This window comes from Bos javanicus, chromosome 13 (genome assembly GCF_032452875.1).
Source record: "Bos javanicus breed banteng chromosome 13, ARS-OSU_banteng_1.0, whole genome shotgun sequence".
In the NCBI taxonomy this organism is placed as follows: domain Eukaryota; kingdom Metazoa; phylum Chordata; class Mammalia; order Artiodactyla; family Bovidae; genus Bos; species Bos javanicus.
This window is the reverse complement of record NC_083880.1, coordinates 16,633,886-16,657,933: the sequence shown is the minus strand read 5'-3', so window position 1 is coordinate 16,657,933 and position 24,048 is coordinate 16,633,886. Positions and strand designations below refer to the sequence as shown.

At 43.7% G+C, this 24,048-nt stretch overlaps 1 protein-coding gene across 1 annotated transcript in view; it reads right to left on the bottom strand.

Annotated features, from left to right (window-relative positions):
* Positions 1 to 24,048, bottom strand: part of PRKCQ (protein kinase C theta) — a 152,088-nt gene that overhangs the window by 57,134 nt on the left and 70,906 nt on the right. The window contains exons 5-12 of the mRNA XM_061435759.1: positions 16,232 to 16,394; positions 14,818 to 14,849; positions 14,636 to 14,721; positions 13,390 to 13,519; positions 9,953 to 10,062; positions 8,786 to 8,903; positions 6,733 to 6,893; positions 1,975 to 2,148 (exon numbers count right to left, since the gene is read on the bottom strand). Coding sequence (XP_061291743.1) covers positions 1,975 to 2,148; positions 6,733 to 6,893; positions 8,786 to 8,903; positions 9,953 to 10,062; positions 13,390 to 13,519; positions 14,636 to 14,721; positions 14,818 to 14,849; positions 16,232 to 16,394 — 974 coding nt within the window. The remainder of the gene's footprint in view (positions 1 to 1,974; positions 2,149 to 6,732; positions 6,894 to 8,785; positions 8,904 to 9,952; positions 10,063 to 13,389; positions 13,520 to 14,635; positions 14,722 to 14,817; positions 14,850 to 16,231; positions 16,395 to 24,048) is intronic.

Here is a 24,048-nt window from a genome sequence, read left to right as displayed (position 1 = left end):
TCTGGTTCCTTTACCTTTTCTAAAACCAGCTTGAACATCTGGAAGTTCACGGTTCACGTTTTGCTAAAGCCTGGCTTGGAGAATTTTGAGCATTACTTTACTAGCGTGTGAGATGAGTACAATTGTGTGGTAGTTTGAGCATTCTTTCACATTTCCTTTCTTTGGGATTGGAATGAAAACTGACCCTTTCCAGTCCTGTGGCCACTGCTGAGTTTTCCAAATTTGCTGGCATATTGAGTGCAGCACCTTTGCAGCATCATCTTTTAGAATTTGAAATAGCTCAACTGGAATGCCATCACCTCCACTAGCTTTGTTCGCAGTGATGCTTTCTAAGGCCCACTTGACTTCACATTCTGAGATGTCTGGCTCTAGGTCAGTAATCACATCATCGTGATTATCTGGGTCGTGAAGCTCTTTTTTGTACAGTTCTTCTGAGTATTCTTGCCACCTCTTCTTAATATCCTCTGCTCCTGTTAGGTGCATACCATTTCTGTCCTTTATCGAGCCCATCTTTGCATGAAATGTTCCCTTGGTATCTCTAATTTTCTTGACGAGATCTCTAGTCCTTCCCATTCTGTTGTTTTCCTCTATTTCTTTGCATTGATCGCTGAGGAAGGCTTTTTATCTCTCCTTGCTATTCTTTGGAACTCTGCATTCAGATGCTTATATCTTTCCTTATTTTAGCTAAGTACATTTACTCATCTATTCCCTAATTAAACACTTGAGAGTCTATTGGCAGCTGGAGAAGTGGTGACGAAATCCCTAAGTGACCGTCCACATTTACTGGCTGATTCCCAGTTTCCCCACTAACACTTCTGTGGCTGGAGGCAGAAGATGCTACTTATACTAAGGTAGTACATTATCATCAAGGCTTGAAATAGAACAAGAGAAAAACTTCCTCATTTTCTTTGGATCTTAACCACACAGCTCCCCATGGGTCTGCTTATTATTCTTGGCTACATACAACACAATTCTAGGCCTTACCCATGCGGACAGGGTGAAGTACAGTAGAAAAATAGAAAACCATAATGTTTATACAGATGACTGATCTACAGGAATGTTCATTTCAGTGTTATTTAAATCAGAACAAAGTTTAGAATTAGCCTAATGAGATAAACCACATTGCAGAAGGATATCTACAGATGTCAGGAAATGTACAGAGTGTTAAAGTGCAAGTTACAGAGCAGGAGGTATTTACACTAACTGGTTATTTTTATTTTTATAAACCGAATGGGGGGGAAATCTAGAAGGATAAACTTTGACATAGTAATGGCGACTATACCCAAGTAATGGGATATATATGATTTTCTTTAAGCAAATAAGCAAATTTTCTAAAATCATCCTGAATAACTTTTAAGTTAGAAAAAAAGTGCTTTTTTTTTTTTTTTTTAATTTTAAAGATAAAGCAGATCAGGAGGAACATTCTCCCAAAATAAGAGGCATTTTTGACAAAATTCACAGTTTTATCTGACTGCTCAGTTCCTGGTAAAGTATGCTCTAAAGGATGATCTTCTACTGGCCTTTTAAAGGGAAATAACAGTACACACACATTTTGATCCATTTTTCCAAATTTTGTCTCCTGAAATACATGTATGGTAGATGAACAGATGTCACACCTTTTCCCTTTCACAAAGCACTGCTTTGTTAAGCAAATCACACACTGCTTAGAATCCTTGTTATAGAAGTTAAACTGAATTCTAAAAAGAAAGCAAGCAAAACCAGAAGGCCCTTTCCCCAGTCAAATGCATTAGAAAATTCAAGTTTCCTGCATTTTTCCAAACAAGAAAACTTGTTTCTTTTCAAACAAGTTTCTTCCCCTCTAAACAACTGTTAAAGGCTTGCTTAGATGGATGGAAGGTGGACTCAAAGAAGAAATACATGGAGTAAGCGCCCCATGTCTCCTGTTCTGCAGGAGCACCCCGACTTACTGGTTGAGGATGTAGAGATGAAGGACCATCTGGGCAGAAGCCTTACCTTGGTCTGGAACGTGCAGAACATATGTGTTAAGAACGGATGCTCCCAGGCCAAGGAGAGGACCCTCTTCTCTACCATCGTGCACTCCACGTCATCGTCCATCAAAACCACATCTTTCTTTAAGGCTTTTATTGCGAAAAACTGATTGGTTTTCTTGAACTCTGCTAGGAAGACCTGGAAGGAAGCAGAAGAAGCAGAGTTATTTTAGCATTTGGATTGACACTCGATAAAGAAGAGTCATGACATGCTGAGAGAGATGTACTGGGGGTGGAAACAGAATTAATTCTCCAATCCTCCTCTATCCCCTTTATGGAGACAAACCAAGTTTTACTGGCGTGGGATGCTATTAACAGCTTCATCCACTCTACCTTTCAAAGGGTTTCACAAAATCGGATGGGTTATTCTCAGCCCCTGAAAAGATTCTGTTTAAAAAAGTGGAATCTAGAAAAATTGTACAGATGAACCTATTTGCAAAGCAGAAACAGAGACACAGATATAGAGAACAAAAGCATGGACATCAAGGGGGATAGATTAGGAGGTTGGGATTGATACACACACACTGCTATGGATAAAACAGATAACCAATGAGAACCCACTATATAGTTGAGGGAACGCTACCCAATGCTTGGACCGAAATGGGAAGGAAATCCAGAGAAGAGGGGATACGTGTACTTGTGTAGCTGATTCACTTTACTGTACAGCAGATACACAACACTAAATCAGCTATATGCCAATAAAATTTTTTTTAAAGTGTCCTGTCTGCCCAGAGACCCAAGTTTATAAAAAAAAATCAGAGAAAAATATGTATTGAGGAAGCAGCAGTGAGCAATGAAGAGGAAGACTTGACTGCTTTTGAAATAATCAATAAAAATGAACATAAAACCTTACTCCACGTTTTATCCACTTTTTCAAGGCCAAAAAGCATACGTGAGAAATCCAACTGTCCTGATGTACTTAAAGAATGCACAGCATTTCCTCTGACGGCACAGACAATAACATTATCTTCAAGACCTACTATGTGTCAGACATTCTGCTACAGGCTTTACGCATGCTATCTAATTTTAGTACAGATAGTAATAATAACAGAAACCTAGGGTCAAAGGGTAACTTTCTCAAACTCACAGAGCTACTCAGTGGACAATCTGACTCCAAAGCTGACTTTTTCCACTCAGTTTCAGGCATCTTATAAGACAGGACACCAGATGGCTTAGAATGGAGGGTTGCTCCAGCCTGCATTCTTGCAGATGATGCAGCCACAGACAGCTGACAGTAGTGAGGACACGGCCTGAGGAGACAGAAAGCCGCAGCTCTGGCCTCGTTTCACAGACATTTACCGGCTGTGGGAATGTGGGCTCACAAAGGAACTTCCCTGGGCTTCGGTTCCCTAACGTGGAAAAGCCATAACTGTCACCACACTGCTGACTTACAGGACTGTTGCGAAAATCACACATCCAGGTGGGGAAGCGACTTGTGAACCCTAAAATGCTTTCTGAATGACAGTCATTGGAATCTAAAACCAAAACGAATGTGTGTAACAAAACAGAAGCAGACTCACGGATATAGAGAACAAACCAGTGGTTTCCAGTCGGGGGGAGGAGGGCCAAGACAAAGGCATGGAATTAAGAGGTACAAACTGCTCTGTGTAAAATAAATAAGCAACAGGGATATATTGAATCTCACAGCAAAACAGAGCCATTATTCTGTAGTAACTTTAGAGTACAATCTATAAAACTACTGAATCACTATTACAACACTTCGGAAGCTAATATAATACCGTAAAGCAACTATACTTCAAAAAACCCACTCATCGTTTGCTTCTTTTAGTGACTTTTGAGGAATGCTTAAGTTCATGATGACACACCAATAGTGAAAGTGCATGTGTCTATGTTTAAAATAATACAATGCAGACAGGTTTGGGGGTAGCTGGCTTGATAAGAGAGGGTAGAGCTTAGATGAGAATTCAGGCATGAAGGTGAAAGTGTGAGTCACTCTGCTGCTGCTGCTGCTAAGTCACTTCAGTCGTGTCCAACTCTGTGTGACCCCTGAGACGGCAGCCCACCAGGCCTCCCCGTCCCTGGGATTCTCCAGGTAAGAACACTGGAGTGGGTTGCCATTTCCTTCTCCAATGCATGAAAGTGAAAAGTGAAAGTGAAATCGCTCAGTCATGTCTGACTCTAGCGACCCCATGGACTGCAGCCTACCAGGCTTCTCTGTCCATGGGATTTTCCAGGCAAAAGTTCTGGAGTGGGGTGCCATTGCCTTCAGTTGCGTCCAACTCTTTGCGACCCCACGGACTGTAGCCCGCCAGGCTCCTCTGTCCATGGAATTCTCCAGGTGAGAATACCAGACTCGGTAGCCATTCCCTTCCCCAGGCGATCTTCCCAATCCAGGGATCGAACCCATGTCTCCTGCATAGCAGACAGAATCTTTACCATCTGAGCCATCAGGGAAATAACGTGCATAACCCCAGAAAACAAGCCATTTATTCTCCTGGGCCTAAAATCGATGGAGAACCAAAATAGACAGGCTACCATTTTGATAAGGAACCATATCTATAGAGAGTGAAAAAAGAGAAAAATAAGAACAAGTTTTGGAGTTCAAGAAGAGGAAATATATTCTGCTTTGGGGCTCCCCCCTTCACTGGGTTCCCACAGTGGGGTCCCCTCGGGGTGCAGGGATCTGGGATTCTGATGGGGAGGAGCTTAGTCACAGAGCCGAGGCTACTGAAGCTCTCAGCTGTACATTAGGTTATTTACTAAGGCAGGTAGGTTTAACTTAAAGCTGTGTTAACCATGTTGAAAAGTAGAAATCTATCCAGAGAACAAAGAAAAACATTTCTATAACAATTAGAAATCCTCTTTTGGTAACTGCTTCTTTCAATAAAACATTTCCCAAACCAAACTTAAACTAAGAAATCGAAAAGGCAATCTCCATCTCTATAATGTCCTTTCAATTTTTGGTAACAGGCTATCATGGCACATTAGTTGATGCTACATTTTAATGAAGACTGGCTGTAAAACTGCCTACTGCACTCAGAATACCACCAAGAGAGCCTGCGATGGTTCATGCTATTGTGGGAACAAATTAATAGCTACTGGCTACAGTTGGCAGGGCCGAGTGGGTTTTGCCAAAGGCAATTCCTTGGTATTAAACCCAACCTCTACTAGCAGCACAAAGTCATTCAGCCATGGCAAGACCTAGTTGCATTTCAGCTTGTTTATTATTAAACTGGGTAAGTTTTACAGCCCAAGTCTGGTGAGCAGGTGCTGAGTATAATGCTGGCCTTGGTTGCACAAATTCATGGAACAGTAGTCTCTGGCTAAAATTCTCCCAGAAGTGACATCCAATATAAATAAAAAAACAACTGAGGATTTCATTAATACATGAGATATCCTTAATAGCCAAGATAACCTAAAAGCCTGTATTCCATGACATCCCTCTTTACAATCACTGACTTGACAATCTTCTTGTCACTGAGAGTTGATTATAATTTCTTAGACTATGTTTTCCTCCTCCTCCTCACCCTCCATGACAGAGAGCCCATACGTTGAGTGAGCGGCGGGAATAATTGAGAGGAGGGACTCCTCCGTGAAACTTTTCCTAAGATACTCAAGTTATGGCTGTAATTCTGGGCTGCACTGTGTCCCTTCCAAATAATTCCATGGACAGGCTCCTCTGGAATCTTTCTGACCCAGTGATCAAACCCAGGTCTCTCGCATTGCAGGTAGATTCATTACCATCTGAGCCACCAGAGGAACCTTAATAATTCATATGCTGAAGTCCTAAAACCCTAGCACCTGAGAGTGTGACCTTATTTGGAGACAGGGTCTTTAGAGAGATGATTGTGTTCAAATGAGGTCATTAGGATGGGCCCTGATGCCATAGAATTGGCATCCTCATAAGAGGAGGGAATTGGGACACAGAGGAATGGCCATGTGATGACACAGGGAGAAGACCGCGTCTACACCTGGGAGAGAGGGAGGCCTCAGGAGGAACAGCCCTGTCCATACCTTGATCCTGGATGTCCAGCCTCCAGAACTGGGAGAGATACATTTCTGCTGTTGAAGCTGCCCCCCTCTGTGGTATTTTATTACAGTAGCCCTAAGCTAAGACAACACTGAGAAAAAAATCATAAGGAAAGTAAAACCAGACTCTGGGTTGAAAAAAGGAGCAAAACAACAACAAAACCACCAATGAAACAAAAATATCTATGAGACAGGAACTGGCCGGAGCACCTTCCTGCTTCGTTGGCATCCAAAGATACCACACTCATAAGCTGGTGGGATGAACACCTTCAAAGTGAGATAGCTGGAACTGTTTTTCCCCAGGGAGTAGAGGCTGCTGCTCCCAAGAGCTCCCTGTGCTTAGTCGTTCAGCTGTGTCCGACTCTGTGCAACCCCATGGACTGTAGCCCGCCAGACTCCTCTGTCCATGGGGATTCTCCAGGCAAGAACACTGGAGCAGGTTGCCACGCCCTCCTCCAGGGGATCTTCCCAACCCAGGGACAGAACCCAGGTCTCTTGCTTTGCAGGCAGATTCTTTACCGCCTGAGCCACCAGGGAAGCTCCTGGATCCCTTTTGATTCAGACATCTCTCTGGTCTCTAACATACATCACATCACATCACAGCTCCCACCCAGGAAGCCTCTCTCTGCACACCATGCCTGGTTTTGGTCCCACCAGCTCAGTTCTGCTGGCCAGAGCTTTGCTTCTCAGTTTCTCTCATCTGGCCCACAGAATCCTACATACAGTATCATACCTTGCCAAAACTTCCTTTCCCCAGCATTTTGTGCAAGGTGAAATCCTCGATTTTTAGTTTCATACGTAGAGAACCTCTTTCTTTGTTCGGCTCAGGTTCTGGACGATGGCATACTTTCTCCATCTCTTCCAAGGGAGACTCCCAGGAGATCCCCTGAGGCTCTGAAAATGATAGGCCAGTGGTTAAAAGGAAATAAGGAACAGCGGAGGGTCATCCTAGCTATTCTGAGACCTGCTTTCTTTTTCATATCCTGTTCTAAAGTTTCATCTGCAACAGTTCAGAAAGGGGTTCCTGCAGGGCAAAAGGAGCACCTCCTGCCTGGAAGCCAGGCATCTGGGGGGTGGACCGTGTCTCTTTATGGGACAGACTGGGGAAAATGTCAGGTTAAGAAACATTCCAACCAGCAAAAGACCATCTCTGCAGCAGGAACAAGCACTTTAGATAATGCTGGATCACAGACACATAGGGATTTTAGCCGAACTAGAGGGAAGATGACTCCTCATTGCTTGCATGGCTTGCAGGCGTAATGGCATCAATTTCTGTGACCTACCATGTAGGGAAGAAGAGCTGGATAGCAGATCATTGAAGACGCGAATGGAAGCATTCACCACAGTCTTCAGGTCAAGATGCTGCCTATTTTGATTGTCTCTGAGACATGGTTTACCCAGAGACCTTTCCCAAATCTAATCCAAACACGTCTTTAAAAAAATTTACAGACAATTTATTCTTCACCCCATGCCAGAGAAGTTGTAGACCAACTTTTCTGGAACCTTCCTCTCACCCTCTTATAAAATTTCTTTTCTTAAAATTGAAATACACTTGACATATCACATTGTGTTAAGTTAACATGCATAACATGTTGATTGACACATTTATCTACTGTGATATCACTTGATGGCATCTCATAGCACATAATTATCCTATCATTTTTGTGGTTGGAATTATGTGTGTGCTCAGTCATGTCCAACTCTTTGAGACTCCATGGATTGTAGCCTGCCAGGCCTCTCTGTCCATGGAATTTTCCAAGCAAGAATACTGGAGCAGATTACCATGTCCTATTCCAGGGGATCTTTCCCATCCAGGGACTGAAGCTGCATCTCTTGTGTCTCCTGCACTGGCAGGAAGAGTCTTTACCACTCCAGGTTTGTCTTTCATATTCTGAGTCCAAGGAAAATAAGTATTTTATAATATATGTTGAAACTACTCAGAATCACATGTATACATATAGCTGAGTCCCTCTGCTGTTTACCTGAAACTACACACAACATTAATTAATTGGCTATACCTCAATACAGAATGGTTTTGGTGTTAAAAAAATAAAAATTGAAAAAGAATCACACAGTCACAACCTCTCAAAAAGCACCTTCCAACAGGAGGCTGGATGAACTTCCATAATGTCATAAATGTTAAGGATGTTGGCTATTCTTCCCCATTCTAATCTTAAACTTTCCAGTAAAGACTCAAAGTACAGAATAAGATGGTCTGTGGTATTTCTACCTTAGTGCTCTATGGAGGATTCAGTTTTGTAAAACAGTCAGACCATGGCAGGGAATAACATTCTAAAATTCTAAGGAAAAGTTTGCCCCATCTTCTACCCCCACCCCAACTTCCCACAACCCCTATCCGCTTACAAAGCTTTTCTAGTGGGCTGTATTTTGGTTTTACTTCTAGAAGCAGAAGCCTTTTTGTGGGTGGCTAGGTCAGTAATTTCTAACTAGAAAAGAATCATTTATCAGGCCAGGTAAAGGGAGACTTTAGCCCAGAAAGTCTTAGTGAAAGTGTTAGTTGCTCAGTTGTGTCCGACTCTTTGTGACCCCATGGACTGTAGCCCGCCAGGCTCCTCTGTCCATGGGCTTCTCCAGGCAAGAATACTTGGAGTGGGTAGCCATTCCCTTCTCCAGGGGAACCTTCCCGACACAGGGATCAAACCCGGGTCTTCTGCATTGCAGGCAGATTCTTTACCTTCTGAGCCACCAGGGAAGTCCTCGACTCAGGTTAAGGTTAATCAGGATTAATTACTGATGACAATTCCATGGTGAATAGGGATAGCTACCTTTTTTCCCTGGTCCTGGTACGTACGGCGGCTTTGCTTCACCTTTTATGGAGCATGGGAGACCAATTTCAACTGGACCTTCTCTGAAGATGTGCTCAGAATCTCTTAAGCAGCGAGCCTGGGTTATAAACAAAGAGTCAGACCACCCACCTACCCACCCACCATGGACGGGACCATGCATGCTGCTGTCCATGGTCACGAAGCCATTTCAGATCCCTGAGTATGTAGGATAACCAAACCTCTCCTCCTCCTCGGCACTCTCTTAGGATCCCACACCCTGTGAACATCTATTATATTTTACGCACCAGCAAAGCGTGCTTACTCCCTTCATATTTTCTGGGGGCTCACTGGTTTTTCCCACACTCCCCACAGCACTCAGTCACAAATAGGAATCAAAGACCAATGGATGGAAAAATAGCTCAAGTAGGCAAAGCCAAGTCTTTAAGATTTTTTTTTTTTTTTTTATTAGAGCGGACCATTTTTAAAGTCTTTCTTGAAGTTGTTACAATACTACTTTTGTTTTATGTTTTGGTTCTTTGGTGCGAGGCGTGTGGGATCCTAGCTCCCTGACCAGGGATCAAACTCACACTTCCTGCATTGGAAGGTGAAGTCTTAACCACTGGACCACAAGGGTAGTCCCAAAGCCAGGTCTCAAAGAGGGTTCACAAATGTGAGGATTCAGCATGCTACTGAGTGGAAAGGCAAAGCTGCCTCGGATTCAGTGTTTTGGGGGCATTTTGGAGATGATTTCAGCAAATGTTTTTCCCACCAGCTATTACACAGTCATTTTATAATAAAGCTAGCAATGAATATAATATATAATTATTAATATTTTAATATATTTATTATTTATTAATATTTATTAATATAATAAAGCTATAATAAAGGTATAAAGCTAGCAATGAATCCTCAATAATTTTAATTGTGCCCCTGCTCATTCCATGAAGAATTTAAGCTCTTACAAAGATCCACACAAGCAAAATGCATTAAATAAACATCTCAAAGTGGGGATGTGGACATGCAGATCAAAGCCAGGGTCAAGGCAAGTGCTTGGAAACAGATTCCAGGTTGCCGCATACAGTTGCTACAAGTCCAAGAGTGAAGGGACTGAAATAGTCCTTGTTGAGTTGAAACTGCGGGAACTTGTCCCCTAAAAGCCAATCCTACCTGCTGAGTGCTCTCGATCATTGCCAGTGCTTCAGCCATCAGCTTCTGGTTTATACCACAAAGGTTGGCCACCTTTGTCTGGCATCTGTGATGCACATTCATGCCACATGCTGAAAGAGAAGCAACGCCGTGAGCAAGGGCGACAGAACCAACTTCTAGACACTCTGAACACGATCTGTTTTGGGTGCAGGTATGTCCAACAGACAACTGTCAACCCCCCAGCACCATCTTCCCCGCAGAGGGAGACACTGAAGACAGATATTAGGGCGGTGCTCTTATGATGCCACCAAGCATCCACCTCCGCTTCACTGAGATACTCATGCACACAGCAGGTGCCTTTTGTCATGATGCTGGGACACGACTCCTGCTCGAGGCAGAGCCAGAGCCTTGTTGATGGCAAGGAAGGCTGCCGTCCATTTGTGTGCACAAACCGAGCACAGTGACTGGCCTCCAAAAGGTGCTCACCAAAGACAACTTTTCTTTCATCTTTCAAAATGTTATTGAAATATTTAGATGATACTTTAGCTGTCTTTACCTTTAGTTTTCACTAGGTAAACAAACCATTCACAATAAAACAAAATAGCATTTTCTATGTAAGTAAGTATAAACCATAGATAGTTGTAAAAAACCCATCAGAAGTGAAATCTTTAATACAGTAAAGATGCTACTTATAATGGCCTCTCTCTCCTGAACCCTGTCTGATTTACTTGACTCTTCCTGGGCTCCCAGATACAGGTTTTATGTTGGGCAGCCCCAGCTCCCATTTCCTACCCATGACTGCAAGGCAGAGAGAGGGAGGCAGTTAGCAGGGATTGAGCATCTTACTGTTTAAAAGTGTACCAGATCTAAGCTCCTCTCCGATGTGCCGTGTAGAAAGGCTCCCTGCCCACCAGGATCAAAATGTCAGAAGCCTGTTACGAACCTAGTAGGTGATAACTGAACCTCCGTGAGTGCAAACAGTTCCTCTGATGACTAATTTCATGCAAATTTCAGCAGCCAGAGAAAGGAGACAGGATCAGGATAAGAGGGGACCGTACTTAGGCAGGAGGCTTACAGGAGAGCAAGAAAAAGAGAGAGGGAGGCAGAGACGGGGGGAGACCCAGGGGAGGGAGTGGGAGGTGGAGATGCAGACAGGGGCATGAGGAACGAGCAGACAGCACCCCACCTCACGGGGTTCCAGCAAGAACAGAGAATGACTCGGGGCGAGGGGGAGGAAGGAGTGGGAGAGAGGAAGGGAGAAGAGAGGGAGGGAAAGTAAGGGAGGCCAGAGGACAGGAAATGAAAGAAGAGAACGGAACAGAGAAGAAAGAATGTTGGGAAATGAGGGGACAGAGCAGGGTGTGGAAGCCATGGAATAATGCTAAGGAATCCTAGCGGGAGTTCTGAGCTCAGAGGCAGCAGCCACTGCTGGGACGAGCGTGGCCTCTGCAGGTGGGGTGATGGGCTCCAGGGAAGAAAACCCTGATGTCCAAGACCATCAGACTCGAGGTGCCATCAGGTGTGGATTTGATTATTCCTGTCCTGTTTGTCCACTCAGAAATCCTCCAGTTACCTGTTGCCTGTGAACTCCTAAAGACACTCTACACAATGCCAGGCCACCCACCCACGGATCGTTGAGCAGGCGTAGACAGGAAAGTGTGTGGTGGTCCCCTGGGCAGCAGAGGTTTCTCTGGTTCAGATGAATTTTGACTACCTGTGGGTTTGCCTTCAGCAACGAGTTGAAAAACCTAACATTACCTGCCTTCCTTAAGATGTTACTCCAGGCTCCACCAGACCTGCAGATACACCTGGGATGTGGATAAGGAGGCATCTAAGGGCGATCCTCCTGCTAGGTCAGCCCCCTTTATCACTTAAAAGACCCAACACACATTAGGCAGTGGCATAAGTTAAAATGGGGTCACCCACAAAAAATAAAGTGGTTTCTATGTTTAATCAGTGGGCTTCCCAGGCGGCACTAGTGGTAAAGAACCTGCCTGCCAATGCAGGAGATTTAAGAGACATGGGTATCCCTGGGTTGGGAAGATCTCCTGGAGGAGGGCAGAGGAACCCACTGTAGTATTCTTGCCTAGAGATTCCCATGGACAAAGGAGCCTGGCACGCGCCCGTCTATGGGGTTGCAGAGTCAGACATGACTAAGGTGACTTAGCAAACACGCGTGTTTAATCAATATCCTAGGATAAACCATAATGGAAAAAAGTGTGTTAAAAAATGCATATAAATGTATGCACATTATATAATGTGTGTGTGTGTGTGTGTGTGTATATATATATAATTGAATCATTTTTCTGTATAGAAGTAATTAACAAAAGTGTACGTCAACTATACTCCAATAAAAAATCTTTTAATTGAGAATAAAATGCTCCCTGCTGAGTGGGGCACCTTTGCTTTGAACACATTATCTAGGCTCTGTCCCCTCTCAGCCCCACTCCAAAGGCAGAAGGGCTCTGATAGTTTTTGTTGGAATTTTTCCTCCCTACCTCCTAATCCTGGTGAAATGGCATCTCACTTTCTAAAGGTTATTGCCTTAGCAACCTGGGCTTTTAGAGCAAGAAGGCTGTCTGGCTTTTTCTCTGGTTAGACTGAATAGCTGGATGGGTAAAGGGGCGTGAGCTCTGGCTCTGTGGTCAGGTCACCTGGAGGAGCCATCCTGTCAGAGCTGGGCTGCTCCCTGTGCAGGCTCCCCCAGTGGCTGAGATGGCAAACAACCTGCCTGCAATGCAGGAGACCTGGCTTCAGCTCCTGGGTCAGGAAGATCCCCTGGAGAAGGGAATGGCAACCCACTCCACTCTTCTTGCCTTGGAGAATTCCACGCACAGAGGAGCCTGGTAGGCTACAGTCCATGGGGTCGCAAAGAGCTGGACATGACTCAGTGACCGACACGTCCAACACTTAAACTGTGCAGCTGGAGTTCACAGCACGCTTTGGGGACAGGTGCGCCAGCTTCAGTAAGCCAGGGAATTTTCCCGTACAGGACTTTTCAGCAGCCCAGCAGATGTACCAGGCTCATTCCTCGATGGGGCCACAGACAGAATGGTCCTTGCTGGTTCCAGGGAGAGTGGCAGGGGCCTGGCTGGAGCTGCCAGTCAGGAAGGGACAGGCCAGGGCAGGGGACCAGTCAGAGGAGCGTGCCACCTCCTTGCTTCCCAGGACTGGGTGCCTCAGAAGGCGTCAGGCCAGGGGCCTGGACACGGGACCTGAATGACTGTGCACTTCTCTGGGAAATAAGACATGGGGTGGTGGCAGGTGGAGGGAAAGAACAGCAGCGGCTTGTTATCCGGGAATTTCTCATTCAGGACCACAGGGCTCTTCCAGGCTGGCTGAACAAGCCAGTCATCTCCATCTTCCCTCCCTCCCTCGTCCTCTCATCAAAGCTGCAAATCCACCCCCCTGGATGTTCAGTTGGTGGGGACGCCAAGCACCTTTCGCGTGGGACTCACCGTCACACTTGAGTCCTTGCCTGGCCAGGCCCCACAGCAGGGTCCCACAGTGCTCACAGAAGGTTGGGCTCTTGTAATTGTAGACCTTAAATCTGTGTGGCATGTCGATTTTGAACCTCTCCTTGTGGAACTGAAAGGGAACAAGAGAGTGTGATGGTTCGTGTGTCCCTGGGTTCCCCACTTTCCATTTCTCTAGCAGAGACTTTCGCAGAATGAACAGAATAATAAAAACATTGCAATGATGTGTATTGGAAGTCATGAGTTTTACTTGTCAAGCCTTATAGTCATGTCCAGTGAAGACAGGAAGCCATTAGCTGTTCTGGATCAAAGGCATGAGATACTCGTTTCAGGTAACCTGGAGAGAGCTGAAGTCTGCTGCCTCTGGGCAGATGGGTTAATATTTCAGGAAGGAGACCAGAGTTATTCGTTTAAATGGGAGTTATGTCAACGGACTTCCCTTCCTAATTTAATATAAATATTTCCTTTTCTCTTTCAACCTAGAACGAGTGCTTTCACCTTGGGAAGATATTATATAATGCCTCCTCTAGAGGCATCGGTTTATTAGTGTGAGCAGTGGGAAGACTTCTCACACTTGTTATATATGAACAGAAGAGACAAGGCATAGAAAACAGTCCCGCCAGGTGCTGTGACAAATGTCACCTGTGTTGTCTTGTATACGTGTAATATCTCATACAATCCTCAAAATATCTCATTTGAAGCAGCCTCTGTTCAGGATTCTGATTTGATCTACGGGGACATTAAACACGGAGAGGGCGAGACACTAGTTTCGGGTCTCAGTAACAATCATTACTGAAGAGGAAAGTGTTTTAGGGATATCGACACGCCTGGAAAAACTTAAGAATTGTGCATTATGAGCAAGAATTAGGGAGTTGCTGGACTTCCCTGGTGGTACAGTGGATAAAAATCTACCTGCCACTGCAGGGAAGGTTCCACACACTGTGGAGCAACAAAGCCCATGCACCCCAACGACTGAAGCCTGCAAGCCTAGAGATCATGCTCTGCAATAAGAAAAGCCACCACAATGAGAAGCCCCGAGCACTGCAGCTAGAGAGTAGCCCCTGCTCTTTGAAACGAGAGAAAGCCCACATGCAGCGACAAAGACCCACTGCAACCAAAAAGAAAAGAATTTTTTAAAAAGTCCTTTAAAAAAGAATTAGTGGGCTGTTAAAGGCAATGTCAGGATGAAATCATCATATTTCAGACAAAGGCGAATCTAGGTCCGTACCATAGTTTCTCGGCTGTTGATAGCTGATCCTGTGCACTTTGCTATTACTTTATCGATACACTTCTTGTGAATTGCTGCATTACATTCTGAAAAGAAATAACTACAGCTTGAGATTTTCAGAAGTTAAGGGACAACTAAACAAAAGAAATGATGCTAGTACAACAGAAATCCTTCTTACTTACGTTGACACTGGTAGCCTTGTTTGTTCAGACCCCTGCAATAAAGCACATGTTTGAATATGTATATGGACTTTAGAGTCAACTGTAGTACCAAGAACAAAAACATTTAAAAGATGAACAAGCTCTCATAGCTTCCTACTCTCACACAGCATTTTCTGATCAGCAGCCCTCGTCTGTTATTAGCCAAGAGTGTTAATGTGCGCTCTTATTTGGACCTGCTTTGTGAAAAGTCTGAACATTCAATAAATGAGGAGTTGTTCCTCATTTAGGGAAAGTTGTTCCCTTTCGTTTGCATATTTCCCAAACAAACATGCAGACAAAAAAATGCCCAACCAAAAATGGATCACAGAATCCTAGTAGCAAATTTCCATGTCTACACTTAAAAATTTTCACTGTCTTACTAAGTTCAGTACAGATAAACAAAGATATCCATATAACACTTTATTTCCTCTTTCTGAGTATCTGAGAACAGTTGCAGCTAATAAATTCTCAACCTTAAGACTGATTCTGTTAACATTCACTATTAGAAGGGAAGGAGTTCAAGTCATTAGATGAAGACAGTTGACGGAAATCCACCAAAAGTCTACCTGACCTTTGGATACCCTGGTTAAGCCAGAAGTTGTGCATTAACAAATCCTGCAAGAACCCATGGGATAGAAGACCCCAAAAGAGTGGGGGAGGCTTAAACAAGAGATAGGAGTCATTTTGAGTCTCCAGTCTACCGTAGCCTTCACTGCTGTGGTTAGTGAGGCTTGAACCAATCTCTGTTTGAGGGCTGTTAAGACACCCAAGAGCCTTGTAAACATAGAAACCCATCAGCTCCAATGGGCAAGTGTTGCCTTCTGCAGACATTTAGTTAGCAGCACAGTTGGGTGGTTGAGCTGGTGGCAGTTTTGACTATAAAACTGTGCTTACAATAAAGATCTCTCCCTCTTCTGTCCCTCCCCACTCACCCCCAGAAACTTCCCATTTAATTGGAAACCAAAGTTTCCTTGAAATCTTTCTTAAGGGAGCTGGATTCCTCGCGCTATAGGAGCTCTATTATGAAAATATTCTCTCGAATCACACCGTTTGAGCCTTCTCAATCCAGGGGAGGCCACTGGAAACTCTCAGGTAGTACCTATTCCCGTACACTCCCCCCAAGGTGGAACATGCCAGGCCTGGTGGATTAAGAAGATGCATCATGGGACTTCCCCAGTGGTCCAGTGTTTAAGAATCTGCCATGTAATGCAGGGGACGGGCGTTCAGTCCTTGCTCGGGGGTCTAAGATCCCACAGGCCTCAGAACAACTAAGCCTGTGCTCTGAAGCCTGTGTGCCATAACTAAGACCCAACACAGCCAAATAAACAAACAAACAAACAAAAAATGTGACACAAGGCATAACCTGAAGCTTGGCATCACACGCGAGTTACCATACCAGACAAATTCATGGCAGACGGAACAAAACGTGGGCTGTGGGAAGAAGGTGGCTGTGAACTCATGGCACTTGACATGGTGGACTTTGGCCTGCTTGATGGCTCCTCGGCGGTGATGCAGAGCGAAGAAGCTGTCGGTCTCGAATTCGTTCATGTCCTTTGTATCTGCAGGAAGAGGGCAGTGAGAGTGACCTTCTGGATATGGCTGTCACAGCTGGGGGCGACCAGGGTGGGGGAATGGGGAAGGGGCAGAGATGGATGAGGAACCAGACAAGCTTTAAGACCATTAGCACCCCAAGTACTCGGTTGGGCTAAAAGCCTATTCAGATTTTTTTCCAAAAGATGTTATGGACATTCTGGCCAACCCAGTATTTCTAAAGTTTGGTACAATATGAAGTGTTTTTCCTTAGTCCCATAACAGAATTATCAGAGGGTGTCCTGTTACAGGATTGGAACAACAAGCCTGGATTCTTGGCTCAATCCTTCCATCCTCTTTCATGACACTGAGCTATATCCTCTCTCAATTTTTAAAACCAGAAGTTGGAATGTTTAAGGTATTTATTGACCTCTCCTCGTCACTGTCAGTGATGAGTCAGCCAGAAAAGGCAGGAAGTGGCAAATACTTTGCCTGTAATTCTAAAGAATAATGTGGTACTGACAGTAAGTTGGAAACTATATATATATACACACATACATATATTAGGTCTCAGGAAATTTTATATCTGGTTGTTTATACACAAAAAATGTAGACAGGTAAGAGCTGGCCAGATTTCTGAAGGCAAAAGAGCTTTGGAAAGTTGTTTATGTTTTAGTTTCTGAAGCCCATGGGAATCAGATACAGCTCTATAAACTATACATGTCAATGTGGAAAGGGCTAGAAATGAACAGATGACTGCAATTAAAAAATGTCTAGATAATCCTGGATGGGACCTAGTCATCTACATCAAATCATCACATTTACATTTGTTCAGTTTACCCTGGGCTCTGGATGCTGGTGAAGGTACTCTGGGTAGTAATTGTCCACAGTACCCACAGCTTCCTAAAAGGCTGGAAGAATTCTGAGAAATACCAGTGAGAATATTAGCCCTGGCTGAAGCCCAGGTCCCCAGCCAAAATACACAATAGCAAGGTAGTTATGATTAAACAGTACAATGGACCCTCCAGCATGCATGAGAGAGCGGCACGGTAAAGTAGACACAACAGAGCTGCCATCATCACTAAAATACGGACAACGATTTCATGACTCTAGTTCCTACAACTGCGATTTTAAGTAGATTCTTGGATTACTTACTCTACTTATTTTTTAAAATACAAAAAAATGGAGGTTTGGCAAGAATAAGGGGCTCCTGTTTCACAAATGAAGAGCGTTAACAATATTTAAACCCAATTGTTTCCCTTCTGGCTAAGCCATGGCAGTGGCTGGACAACAAGCTCGAGGCAAATGATCCTGCCACGCCTTTTCATGGCCAGGCTGGAAGCACACGGGGAGACAATGGGCCAGGGGAGGGTCGTGGAGGTGGAGACCCTCCTCCATGATCCAGCCTAGTGCCAGCACTCATTTCAAGACTGAAGTCTTTTCTCCAAGAGTCCATGGGTCTGTGTTATGGAAACCCCAAACTCTCAGATAAAATGTCACTTTGCTGTACACCTGAAACGAACACAGCACTGTAAATCAACTATACTCCAAAGAAAATGATAATAAAGCATTCCTAAAAAAGAGTTCCTTACAGGGCTTAGTACTTGGCCTGATACTTCAAGGATAGGCAATTTAGGTCTTTTTTTTAGGAACTGGGCTGGAAATAAATTAGGCTTGGTGAATTAGGGGTTAGACTTAGGGTCACCAAGGCAACTGCCTTCTCCTATAGGTTCTGGTTTAAGTGTAGAGATCTGTTTACAACTCGGGACTGGCACAGGAGGCCATTTGTCGGGAAGCTCTGACTCATTTCTATTTTGGTGCTGATGAAATAAAAGGAAATAAAGCGTAAAATTACTTTTGAACTCAGGGAGGGAGGTGAATTATTCTGGGAACCCTATCCATATTACTGTGAAAAATATACAAATATAATCATGTAAAAATTATATGGTGGTGGTTTAGTTGCTAAGTTGTGTCCAATTCTTGTGACCCCAAGGACTGCAGACCACCAGGCTCCTCTGTTCATGGGATTCTCCAGGCAAGAATATTGGGGTGGGTTGCCATTTCCTTCTCCAGGAGATCTTCCTGACCCAGGAATCGAACCCAAGCAGATTCTTTACTGACTGAATAGTCTAATAAGCTATTATAATAGTCCAGACTATATACAACTGTATGTTTATAAATATAAAATAGTCTGTGCATTAGAACACTGTACATTTAAAAGTATGTCAGAGAGTACAGGTAAGGAATTCATTCCCTTGCTCCTTGCTATAATTTCTTTATCCTCTGACCATTTCAATCCTTATAAGAAAGTAAATGTATAAAAGCTCAGAATTTTAAAAATTCTCCTTGTGATTACTGTTTATTTCTGAAGTAATTTGATCTTCCGTTTGTTCACTGGCTTGAATAAGCTCACTGATTTTTATATAGTTGGTTATTTATTTTATAGCAATGGTGCCTAATCTATTTGTTTAGTTTACCCAATCACTTGTTTGTAGTCAATTAAGTCACACATTTCCTGGGAAGCTATAAGCGAATTGTTATGCAGGATAGTATAAAGAATTATGAGATGTTACCCCCAATTTTGAATGGGTAAGTCAGGAAGAGATGGCACTCACAAGAAGAACAGACTTGGAGATAATAATTCCCATTTTTTTAGGAGGGAGGAAAAGAAATTACAAAAGAGGCCATGAAGAAGCAGCTGAAAAATGAAGAGGAAAACTTGAATAATATTACATCAAGCAATCCAAGAAAGAAAAGGTTTCTCAGTGTTGACGATAGAGAGATGTCAAGGGAATTGAAGCTTAGAAACAAACATTTGTTTTGAGGATTCATTCTTTTGGAGAAAGCCATTTAGCAGATGGATTGAAAAATAAGCCAGATTCTTTGGGTTTAAGGGTTGATAGAGTAGTGAAGGAAAAAGAAGTAATATATTAAACTACTTTCTCAAGAAATGTGTCAGGGAATGAAAGGAAAGAAAGCCTTGTAGAGGAAAAAAGTTTAAAAAAATACCTTTAAACTGAGAGATTGGGATTGACATATATACACAGTTCAGTTCAGTCGCTCAGTCGTGTCCGACTCTTTGCAACCCCATGAATCGCAGCACATCAGGCCTCCCTGTTCTCACCAACTCCAGGAGTTCACTCAGATTCATATCCATTGAGTCAGTGATGCCATCCAGCCATCTCATCCTCTGTCATCCCCTTCTCCTCCTGCCCTCAATCCCTCTCAGCATCAGGGTCTTTTCCAATGAGTCAACTCTTCGCATGAGGTGGCCAAAGTATCAGAGTTTCAGTTTAAGCATCAGTCCTTCCAATGAACACCCAGGACTGATCTCCCTTAGGATGGACTGGAAGGACCTCCTTGCAGTCCAAGGGACTCTCAAGAGTCTTCTCCAACACCACAGTTCAAAAGCATCAATTCTTCGGCGCTCAGCCTTCTTCACAGTCCAAATCTCACATCCATACATGACCACAGGAAAAACCATAGCCTTGACTAGACGGACCTTTGTTGGCAAAGTAATGTCTCTGCTTTTCAATATGCTATCTAGGTTGGTCATAACTTTCCTTCCAAGAGTAAGCACCTTTTAATTTCATGGCTGCAATCACCATCTGCAGTGATTTTGGAGCCCAAAAAAATAAAGTCTGACACTGTTTCCACTGTTTCCCCATCTATTTCCCATGAAGTGATAGGACCAGATGCCATGATCTTTGTTTTCTGAATGCTGAGCTTTAAGCCAACTTTTTCACTCTCCTCTTTCACTTTCATCAAGAGGCTTTTTAGTTCCTCTTCACTTTCTGCGATGAGGGTGGTATCATCTGCATATGTGAGGTTACTGATATTTCTCCTGGCAATCTTGATTCCAGCTTGTGCTTCTTCCAGCCCAGGGTTTCTCATGATGTACTCTGCATATAAGTTAAATAAGCAGGGTGACAATATACAACCTTGACATACTCCTTTTCCTATTTGGAACCAGTCTGTTGTTCTATGTCCAGTTTTGACTGTTGCTTCCTGACCTGCATATAGGTTTCTCAAGAGGCAGGTCAGGTGGTCTGGTATTCCCATCTCTTTCAGAATTTTCCACAGTTTATTGTGATCCACACAGTCAAAGTCTTTGGCATAGTCAATAAAGCAGAAATAGGTGTTTTTCTGGAACTCTCTTGCTTTTTCCACGATCCAGCAGATGTTGGCAATTTGATCTCTGGTTCCTTTGCCTTTTCTAAAACCAGCTTGAACATCTGGAAGTTCATGGTTCATGTACTGCTGAAACCTGGCTTGAAGAATTTTGAGCATTGCTTTACTAGCATGTGATATTATACAGTGGAAGTGAGAAATAGATTTAAGGGACTAGATCTGATAGACAAGAGTGCTTGATGAACTATGGACAGAGATTCATGACATTCATGACAAGAGACAGGGATCAAGACCATCCCATGGAAGAGAAATGCAAAAAAAGCAAAATGGCTGTCTGAGGAGGCCTTACAAATAGCTGTGAAAAGAAGAGAAGTGAAAAGCAAAGGAGAAAAGGAAAGATATAAGTATGTGAATGCAGAGTTCCAAAGAATAGCAAGAAGAGATAAGAAAGCCTTCTTCAGTGATCAATGCAAAGAAATAGAGGAAAATGATAGAATGGGAAAGACGAGAGATCCCTTCAAGAAAACTAGAGATACCAAGGGAACATTGCATGCAAAGATGGGCTCGATAAAGGACAGAAACGATATGGACCTAACAGAGCAGAAGATATTAAGAAGAGGTGGCAAGAATACACAGAAGAACTGTACAAAAAAGGTCTTCATAACCCAGATAATCACAATGGTGTGATCACTAACCTAGAGCCAGACATCCTGGAATGTGAAGTCAAGTGGGCTTTAGAAAGCATCACTACGAACAAAGCTAGTGGAGGTGATGGAATTCCAGTTGAGCTATTTCAAATCCTAAAAGATGATGCTGTGAAAGTGCTGCACTCAATATGCCAGCAAATTTGGAAAACTCAGCAGTGGCCACGGGACTGGAAAAGGTCAATTTTCATTCCAATCCCAAAGAAAGGCAATGCCAAAGAATGCTCAAACTATATATACAGTACTAGGTATAAAACAGGTAACTAATGAGAACCTACTGTATAGCACAGAGGGGAAAAAAGAAGGTGATCTGTTTGTAGGACATATGTTAGTGTTAGTTGCTTGGTCGTGTCCGATTCTTTGTGACCCCATGGACTGTAGCCTGCAAGGCTCCTCTGTCCATGGAATTCTCCAGGCAAGAATACTGAAGTGGGTTGACATTCTGTTCTCCAGGGGATCTTCCTGACACAGGGATCGAACCCAGGTCTCCTGCATCACAAGCAGATTCTTTGCCATTTGAGCCACCAGGGAAGCCCTAGGACATATGTTAAATTAACCTTCCGCTGTGTGACTCAGGGAACTAAAACCAGGGCTCTGTAATGACCTAGAAGGGTGGGGTGGGAGGGAGGTTCAAGAGGGAGGGAACATATATATACCTATGGTTGATTCGTGTTCATGTTTGCTGAATGAAACCAATACTGTAAAGCAATCATCCTTCAATTAAAAATAAATAAAATTTAACGTGCATTCCAATATACATTCAGTTCAGTTCAGTTCAGTCACTCAGTCATGTCCGACTCTTTGCGACCCCATGAATCACGGCACGCCAGGCCTCCCTGTCCATCACCAACTCCTGGAGTTCACTCAGACTCACGTCCATCGAGTCGGTGATGCCATCCAGCCATCTCATCCTCTGTCATCCCCTTCTCCTCCTGCCCTCAATCTCTCCCAGCATCAGAGTCTTTTCCAATGAGTCAACTCTTCGCATGAGATGGCCAAAGTATTGGAGTTTCAGCTTTAGCATCATTCCTTCCAAAGAAATTCCAGGGCTGATCTCCTTCAGAATGGATTGGTTGGATCTCCTTGCAGTCCAAGGGACTCTCAAGAGTCTTCTCTAACACCACAGTTCAAAAACATCAATTCTTCGGCATTCAGCTTTCTTCACAGTCCAACTCTCACATCCATACATGACCACTGGAAAAACCATAGCCTTGGCTAGATGGACCTTTGTTGGCAAAGTAATGTCTCTGCTTTTGAATATGCTATCTAGGTTGGTCATAACTTTTCTTCCAAGGAGTAAGCGTCTTTTAATTTCACGGCTGCAGTCACCATCTGCAGTGATTTTGGAGCCCAATATACATTAGGTGCAAACAAATACTTTTTGATTGCCCTTATTCATGCATTGGAGAAGGAAATGGCAACCCACTCCAGTGTTCTTGCCTGGAGAATCCCAGGGACGTGGGAGCCTGGTGGGCTGCCGTCTATGGGGTCGCACAGAGTCGGATACGACTGAAGCGACTTAGCAGCAGCAGCAGCAGCATACAAGGTACTTAGAATAGTCAAATTCATAGAGTCATAAAGCACACTAGTAGATGCCTGGGACTATGAGGTGGATGGGTGGGGAGACAGGGATGGGAGTTCATGTTTCATGGGGACAGAGCTTCAATTTAGGAAGGTGAGAAACTCAGGAGGGTGGGTGACAGTGAGAGCTGTTCAACAATGTGAACAGACTTGGTGTCGTCGAACTGTACCGTTAAATATGGCTGAAATAGTATATATTATGTGACTTTTAGCACAGTAAAAAGCATTTTAAAAAATACCTATTTCAAGTTGGAGAAGATTGCATAATTACATATGTCTTGGCAATAAGGTGGAAACCAAAGAGAGAAGGAAAAGCTGAAGATGCCAGAGAAGAAGCACGGCTGGTGTTACAGAGCTGCCAGGGTCGCCAGCCAGGACACCAAGAAAGGGGGGCTCTCTCAGAGGCCGAGAGCGGGAAGAGGGCTCAGGGAGCAGCAGCTGTGCCCTGAAGCGCAGACCCCGGCGGAAGACACGGTCTCTCCCAGCTCCACCACGTTAGCAGGCTTCCTCAGCAACTCAGAAGGGCCATGGGAATACTTGAGACAGTCACTGGGTGAGAACCACAGGAAAAGAAAAGGCGTTTCCAAATGCCAGAGTGAGCCCAACTGAACAGTTCAACACACATCACTGAGCCCCTCCTAAGTACTCTGTGAAAGAGAAAAATGAACGAAATAAGGCCATCTGCAGCAACATGGATGGGCCTAGCAACGATCATACTAAGTGAAGTCAGACAGGATGACAAATATTATACGATATCACTTATATGTGGACACTAAAAAAATGAAACAAATGAACTTATTTACAGAAATAGACTCACATAGAAAACAAACTTATAGTTACCAAAGGAGAAGGGCATGGAGGCATAAAACAGGAATGGGCTTAACATATACACATAGATAGATACTCAACAAGGATCTACGGTACAGCACAGGGAACTAGACCCAATATTTTGTAATAACCTATAAGAGAAAAGGCTGTGAAAGTATATATACATATGTGTGTGGGGGGTGCGTATATATATATATTCAGACATATCTGAATCACTTTGCTCCACACTGATGCTAGCATAACATTGTAAATCAACTATACTTAAAAAAAAGATTGAAGAGTCGTAGCATTTGATTCATTTACACAGCATTTTGACAACAGGATATACATGCAACAAGAAGAACTGACAGGCTGTCCGAGACTCCATGCACACGGCTCGTAAATTAACTTCTAGGAACGGTGTCTGTGTGTGAGACGCAAGGGAAAGTCTTCAGTGACA